This window comes from Vespula pensylvanica, chromosome 12 (genome assembly GCF_014466175.1).
Source record: "Vespula pensylvanica isolate Volc-1 chromosome 12, ASM1446617v1, whole genome shotgun sequence".
In the NCBI taxonomy this organism is placed as follows: Eukaryota; Metazoa; Arthropoda; class Insecta; order Hymenoptera; family Vespidae; genus Vespula; species Vespula pensylvanica.
The window spans coordinates 1895840-1904320 of record NC_057696.1 but is presented as its reverse complement, the minus strand read 5'-3'; the positions used below and the strand labels follow the sequence as shown (position 1 = coordinate 1904320).

The window sequence follows — 8481 nt, the reverse complement described above, 5'->3', positions numbered from 1 at the left end:
TTGTCTTTTACTCTTTTTTTGGATTTGTGTCTTTTGCTCTTTTTTTGGATTTTTCTTTTTTCCTCTTTTTTGTCCGTTTTGTATGTTTTCTGTTTTTTTCCTTTTTCCTTTTTCATTTTTCTTTGTTCATTTTTTTGTCTTGTTTTTTTTGTCTTTTTGTCTTTTTCTTTTTTTCTTTTCTGTTTTTCTTTTTCTTCTTATCGTACACACCTGTCGCTTTGGCGCGACATTTCGAATCGTATTATCCTTTTGCTTCTACAAAGCCTTCCAAGAATGCATTTTCTCTTCCTTCCGTTCATCACTTCCAAAACTTCCAAAGGTGGACAAAGAGAATGAGAATGACTGTATCGAGGACAAAATTGATTGACATTAACAATGTTTACGCCACTTTCCACATTTGAATCTCTCCGAACTTCATGTCTCTGTTTTCTGATTTCCAACGAAAAGTACCGTATATATAAGTACCATGTATGTAAAGTACCATGTATAAAGTACCATGTATGTAAAGTAGCATGTACATAAAGAACCATGTACATAAAGTATCATAATCACGCACAACGTGCGTACGCACAAAGAGAAAATATATATATATAGTTGTATTCATTAATAAGAAGTATGTAAATATAACCGATCGATAAGGAATATAATATTCAAATTCAATGTTGTAAAATTAGATCGAATTGCGACAAAAGTTTCTTGTAAGATCGATGTTGAAATGTATATTTAAATCGTATAAATATATCTATTGTATTTATAGGAATTGTATGTATACATCTAGACGAAAATAGATAAATAAATGGATAAAAATAAAATGAGCCGATATGTAATGTTAAGATTATATAAATGATCAAAGGAGCATTATGAAGATGCCAACATTTTCAATTAAATCAAACTTAGTAAAAGTAATAGTAAGAATAAATTCAATTAATTTTGGTGTAAATTCTATAAAAAGAAAAAAAGAAAAAGGAGAAGATTTATTTCCTTTGGAAAATTTCTATCCTTTTTCTTGAAGTAACAATTCCTTCAAAGACTATTACTATAACATATTGAAATTCTTAAAAAATGTACTTAATAAAAAAGTCAACTCTTGTCTGACGACACTTCATGGTTTCACTATGGCATTTATTCGAATTCGATCTAATTGAAAAAGTTATTGAAATGAATTCTCGATAAGCGAAGAGAAGATGAAACAAGAAGGGTTTTAATTTATCGATCGAATCATTCGCGATATTCTTGTTTTCGATCGATCGATGATTTCTTTCCTTCTAGTTTTTTCTTTCTCTCTTTGATTAGTTTCTTATGGAAAATAATGAAAGAAGTTATCTATGTGTTCCGTTGATTTATCTCTCTATTTTCTTTAATTACTAAATGCGACCGAAACAGAACGCTGATTATAAAAAAAAGAATAATGCGATAAAAATAATAAAATTAACGATCTATGAATCGAAAAAACTAGTTGGTTCGAATCGTAAACGTAAACGTTTTTATAGTTTTATTTTACTTCATAGTTTTAAAAGCTATTCCGAATTGAGAAAATGATAATTATTTTATTATTAATTGAATTTATTGATTGTGCGACTACATATTAAAAACGTGATAATGTGTATATATGTGGATAATATGTAACAATAAGGAAAATAACAAATATGAATAATGGATAATAGAAGTTAAACAACGGAACATATTGATCTGTTATTAAATTGGACGATTATTGAAATCACAAATTAATGAAAATTAAAAGAAATGAAAATTATTTGCGATTGGTAATCAAAAACGATCACGTCAATTTTGTGAGGAACGATATTAACAAACGTATTTCATACGACCTGATCTTCAATTCAAAATTGTACGGGTGCGTGATTATATTTGTTTTTAAGAAACATCAAAGAAATAGATAAGAAAGAAAGAAAAGGATGGAATTGAAAAGAATACGCATGATTGTTGTTACATGCATGATTGTTCCTATTACGTACTAAACGATGTAATTCCTTCGTATCAAATTATCTCGATAATTCTCGACTTAGCGAAAACAAAAAATACGTCTACATGGCGTAAAAAAGTATAGATGTACGTGTGTATATGTATGTGTATGATGCGTATAGATGTGTGTGTATGATGTACATAGATATGTGCGTGTAATGTATATAGATATGTGTGTATGTGTGATAAATACTTAAGTACGTAAAAGAAAAAGAAAATACCGAAGGTACATTTGTTCGTTTTGAATGAAAAATGTTCGCTAGTCGTTCTCACGTTTTATAAAACCCGTAAATATACTTTCGACGAATTGGTAGTCATAGTGGTAGATAGTATAAGTGAGTAAATAAGTAACTACATATGTTGAGTTCTTTCTTTTTGCAGAACTTTTCTAGAATTCCTATTGGTCAGCAATGAAAGTTTTTACATACGTACATACGTACATATGTACATTACAGAAAGTATTTCGATTATCGTTCAAAAGAGAAAGAAACATGTTAAAGGAAAATAAACGTTGGAAATTCAACGATGAGTGGAACGAGAGAAAGAAAGGAAGAGAATCGACGGAATTTCATTTATGGTGGAACTATGGTGGGACCTTAAAAGACCTTATAGGACTACGTGTCGAAGGAATCGAATTTTGTGATAAAGAGAGAAAGAACTTTGTTCATACTCGCTTCGATAGCTGTCGTTTCCTGTTAATTGGCAGTAACAGATACGGCAAAAGCATGAACGTTCAACATCAAGAAACAAAGGACGATGAGGGACAAGGAAGGGTTGAAAGTGATGGTGGAAATGTAATAGTTTTGGAGTAAACCCAGAGAAGAACAGCACGCAACTGGTTTCTAGCAACGAAAAGAAAAGCTTTCTGTACTCGTTCGTCTAGTCGCTACCAGAGAGAGAGAGAAAATTATCACCTTTCTTTTCTCTCTCTCTCTTCTTCTTTTTCTCCTTCTTTGTCTTATATGGTACTTGCTTTTGTTAATTGACAGCGAATAGACGGACGAGTAGTTCTTTTTCTTTTTTCTTCTTCTTTTTTCTACCTTCTTATAACTTTTTTTCAAGATTTAATTGTAACATTGCTTTGACTTCCTCGAGAACTTGACTTCTATCATAATGTTGCGCAACGTTTCGTTATTTGTTATCGTCATTATCGTTTGCTTCATATCGTTTCGTTCGTTTTCATTTATATGTGCCTTTATATATACGGGTATTTTATATATTATTAATAATCAAAAAAGTTAGGTTAATATTTATAATTGGAAAAATTTCGTGTATATATGTTATATCCTTGTCATTCTTAAAAGCTTTGTTGTTACCAGAAACTTTTTTACTTTTTTATATTTATATATTTTTTGTATCTTATGGATTGTATTGAATATGGAGTTTTATCTTAAGTAAATCATGCATAAATCAAATATTTTATAATGAATCAGTAATGTCGTAATCGACCATATGTTCTTTTTATGTTAAGAATATTATAAGTTATAAGTTAAGTAATATAAGATGTATTATTTATATATAGCATAATAGAATAACATAGTAATGTAAGGATGTAGTTTGCGTGTTAAATCGACCGATTTGTAATACTCGGAAATTGTAATAATTTTCTTTTAGATTAAAAAAATGTACATATATTCCTACGCAGAAACTTGTATATATTAATATTGTAATATAATAGACGTATTGCATTCTTCAACGATGGTTCATTTTGTTAAAGCAAAGATGCTTATATCGTTTATGTAAATATAACATGTAATTTCAAGATTATGTATTGATCGTTTCGCATACTCGATTTTTCATATTTATTCCGTTGCAACGAATTTCATCGAATTCTAATTAAAATATCGTATATCACAAATTTTAATAAACAAATGTGTACATATGGTTGATGAGATTCAATGAAAAAAATAAAGGACGCATGAACGAATGTGTACATACCTTGACGTCAGAGTACGTATGACGTACGTACCTTATTGATTAATTTTCTAATAAATGTTTAATAAAATTTTTGTAATAAACATATGTCTAATTCTTTCGAAATATTCCCCAATAGATATAAAATGCACACATATATAATATACGATGTTTATTTTTACGATTCGTTTATTTTTACTGGTTTATTTTTAGGATTAGTCCATTTTTACGACTAGTCCATTATTTCGAATAGTTCATTATTGCGATCAATACACTGCCCGGATTAGTTCATTGCTAGGATTAGTTCATTATTACGACCAGTTCACTATTACGATTAGTTCACTATTACTAGTTCACTATTACGATTAAATTTATTATTGCAAATAGCTCATTTTTACGATTTATTAAATAAGAATTAATTTTGTTTATTATTTTTCTTTAACATATGACGCAATACGTTTTTCGTAAAATTTGTGCGCACAAATGCGCCCGGAAAAAATCTATAAAGCTCTTTGGTTCCTTGTGCGTAATAGAGAGAGAGAGAGGGTAAGTGAGAGAGGGAAAACGAGAGAGAGAGAGAGTAGATGGGAGAGGGAAAACGAGTGAGAGAGAGATGCGAGAGGGCGAGCCGAGAGTGAGCGTCAGACGCTTCTCGAAAGTTACCACCCTTTTGTCAAAGAGGGAGAAAGAAAGCTCCAGAAAATTGTTCTATTATTCGGTTCTGTATTACGGATGCGATCGTCGTGAGTGTCGGGTCAAACCGTTGCAGCACCGCGATCAATTCTCACTTGTGAGAATTCCTCCGAAGGATACACACCTTCCTTCCTCATCAGTAGTACACTCCATTTCCTTTTCCCGGAACGACCATTTTTAGAAAGCTTCCTTTGATCTGCAACATTTCCAACCTCTTTTTTCTTGCCGTGCCATCCTGAGCAGCGAAAATATACGTAAGTTATCAAATTTTTTAAATGTCTTGTAATTTTTTTCAAATTATTAGATTTTTCAAATAATGGTAGAAAAGAGACGAATTATTTTATATATCATTATGGTTTTAATTTTCTTTTCCGTTTTCTTTTTTTCTTCTTGTCTGTCTTTCATTTTTGCTTTCTGCTTTTGCCTTCCTTTTTCCTTTTCTCTGGCTTTTTCTCTCTCTCTTTTCCCCGTTCTGTCTCCCCCTCCTCAACCAGAGCCCGACCATCCCTCTGACGTTCTAGAATAGTCGGCTACGCTCCTCAAGTATGCTTCCTCGTAATTCTTTTGTTCGCATTTTGGTTTAAAGTGATCCCTCTGCATGTTTCCGGAAAATTTGTTCACTTCCTTGTATTCTCCGTTGATTTTCCATTTTGTTTTCTTTGTTTTTATATATGTTTTTTCCAAATTCGATGTGATATCCTTAACCTCTTCAAGAATGTCGAACAGCGATAATGTGATGTGTCATCCGAATTTGTGAAAAGCCTCGTAAGTTGTTGAGCTATTATTCTTCCTTCTTCTTCTTAATGTTCTTCTTTTTTCTCGCATCTCTCTTCCCTTTTATCTCATATGCATGTACAAGGTATTTTTAATTATAACGAATGCACTATGTATCTCTCAAAATTAAATTTACTCGTTATTTTCGATCTGTTGCATGTTATATGGAATTAATGTATTGAGTAATAACGAGAAAATGAAGTCCAACATTTTGTATGTAGGTCAAATATAATTTTATAACGTATTGCGGATGCATCTATTTCGAAATCATATATATTTCCTATTGGTTGAAGTGGAATATTATATGGACCAATAATATCTTTCGATGTAATCTACAATAACGTTGTATTACATTTATTTTGTCATTGGCTCGTTGCGTCAAATTCTGATATTTCTATTGGTCGATCGTAGATTAGATTGCAACGTCATTCCTGCAATGGGAATATTATTTTCGATATATATCTCGATGCCCGTGCGTCATTCGTATCAAGAGTTAATAACTTTGCATTGATTGATTTGCAGTAATAATTAAATAAAATTACTAACATTACAATCTCGCAATGTTTCTTGTAAAATGTCCGATTGATTGAACCAAATGCAATTGATTTTTTGTTTGGTGAACATAGGGCGTGTAACATCGAACAAAATGGCGGAAGATTTGGTGATAAAATCTCCCATATAGGGAGGATTAAAAAAAACAGCAGTAAATCGGATATTTGCAGGATAAATCATCCAAAAAGTGAGATTTAGCTGACAAGAGATTTGATTTTTGCATGTATTTGCAGTAACAAAAATCTGTAAAAATTACATTTCCTGTTTCGTCTTGTATCTGCAGCCATCTTTTTTTCCTTCTCTCTCTGCCCCTCCCTCTATCTGTCTCTCTCTCTGTCTGTCTATCTGGTTGTCCCTCTTTATCTCTCTTGTCATCCTCCATTTTTCTCTGCTTTTTCCCTTTTTTTCCTTTTTATTACTCTTCCATACGCACATTTCGGCATCGTTAATATTATCCAATTACAATGGATGCATTCTTGATTTCTCTCAAGATTAAATATATTTGTTATTTTCGACCTGTTCCATATTATATGGAATTAATTTATTGAATCAGACTGCAAAATTAGCTCCAACAATTTGTATATAGGTCAGATATAATTTTATAATGCGTCACCAATGGACGCACTTTGACGTCATATCTGTTTCCTATTGGTTGAAGTAGGCCAATGATATCTTCAAATATAATCTGCAACAACGTTAAATTACATCTATTCTCTCATTGGTCCATTGAATCAAACTCGGGTGTTTCCATTGGTCGATCATATTAAATTAGATTGAACGTCATCTCCGCACTGTGAAGGGAATATTATTTCCCCTATATGGTTGGTCGTGTGCGTCATTCGTATTAAGAAACTTATTAACACTCATTCATAATAATTATTAATGAATATTCTGGAGTGTGTTTTGCAGTTTCTAATTAACTGAACGAATGATGAATTAGATTTCCTTTTTCTTTCTGAATATTTTTGCTGATGTGTCATCATTGGACATAATGACAACATATTTGGTGAAAAGTTGAAAATAAAAGATAATTCAATATTCATAAAATGAATCGACCACCGAGTGAGATTCCACCTCTGAGAGATTTGATTTACGCGTGCATTCGTATCGGGAAAAATCCGTGAAAATCGTACGTTTCGTTTCTCTTTCCTCTTTCTACCTTGTACTTCTAGCTTTTCCCATTTCCTTCCTATTTCTCCGTGTTTATCTCTATCTTCTTTTTCCCCTCGTCCTCTTGTTTCCTCCATGTCTTCATTCTTCTTTATTTCCCGTTCGATATCTCCGTGTCCTCCTTTGCCCGTTTTTTTCTCTCTCTCTGTTCCCCCTCCCTCTACCTCCCCCCCTCCCTCCCTCCCTTCCGCCCACATCCCCCCCTCTCTTCCCCTTCTCTCTCTCTATGTATCTTCCTTTTTCCCGATGACTTTATACCTGATCGAAAACTATTCATAAATAATCTTCGATAATCATTAAAACGCGTTGCTGCATTTCCCGTTCTTTTTTTACGTGTTTTAAAATGGAAATTTTTCGCGATATTACATCGGCTCGATCGATTCCTCCCTATGCGCATTGCACTCCATAAGCTCGTAATCTTTGAAATAATACTACAGATGACGCCTCAATCCCTTCGAATAGCTATTCGGAGAAACTTGATAGATAGTTACGCGGCCCGATAACCAAGTTACAGACAAGAAGAAGAAATCCCGACAAAAGAAAAAAGAACAAAGAAGAAGAAAATGTAAGTTGATAGAAAAAAATCTTTATGTTCGAATGACTTGATTCTCTATAAATAAGTTTTCTGTCGCGTCGATCGAAATTACGTTACGTAAGTATTAGTTAACAAATATATAAGATATACTTTTTTCTATACGTTCGTGTATATATATATATATAAATCTAATTTGAGATAGGGTTATATGCATTTAATTAATAGAAAAAATTTTCGATCAATAATTTCAAAGAAAATAGCTTTTTTTTACCGACGTTGACGATGACTACGATCTTTCGTTGCTATCGAATAACCTCGATAACTTTAACCTTTTCTTTTCGCGATAGATACTGTATGAAGTTAGTTTCAAGTTAGGAATGGAATCGATGCAAAAAGGAAATAATAATAAAAAAAGAAAATAGATATCGCAATCTCAATAATAATAAAAAAAAAAACGAAATCAAATCGGTAAAGCCTTGATCAAAAATTGAATTAATCGAGTCGATGTAATTATGTTACGGGTATTTCGTATCCAATAGTGATGTTAAGTCTCAGATAATTTTTTCTTCCCCTTCCGTCTTACTTTTCCCGATTATCCGTTTATCCATCGATCCTATCTTTGTTTTTTTTTTTTTTTTCCTTTTATTAATCGATGCTAATATCTTAAAATACAAGACGAAGATTAAAAATACTCACGTCTACCTGGATTCGCTAATCGCTTTCAATGCTTTGAAATTTTTTTCTTCTGCAAAGTTCTACATACATATTTTGATATATACGTTCGAACATCTATATGTACATGCACATTAATTCTACTTATATAACTTAGTAATAAATTTTCTTCGATCACGAGATGGTACTTC

General features: G+C 31.9%; 1 protein-coding gene and 1 long non-coding RNA gene across 2 annotated transcripts in view; both read left to right on the top strand.

Annotated features, from left to right (window-relative positions):
* LOC122633591 (breast cancer type 1 susceptibility protein homolog) overlaps positions 1-3168 on the top strand; it is a 19437-nt gene extending 16269 nt beyond the window's left edge. The window contains exon 10 of the mRNA XM_043821622.1: positions 2362-3168. Within this exon, the coding sequence (XP_043677557.1) occupies positions 2362-2372 (11 nt within the window). The 3' untranslated portion in view covers positions 2373-3168. The remainder of the gene's footprint in view (positions 1-2361) is intronic.
* Positions 3169-5040: 1872 nt separating this feature from the next.
* The window catches only part of LOC122633298, a 47674-nt gene continuing 44233 nt past the window's right edge, over positions 5041-8481 (top strand). The window contains exon 1 of the long non-coding RNA XR_006328077.1: positions 5041-5352. This is a non-coding gene — a long non-coding RNA (uncharacterized LOC122633298). The remainder of the gene's footprint in view (positions 5353-8481) is intronic.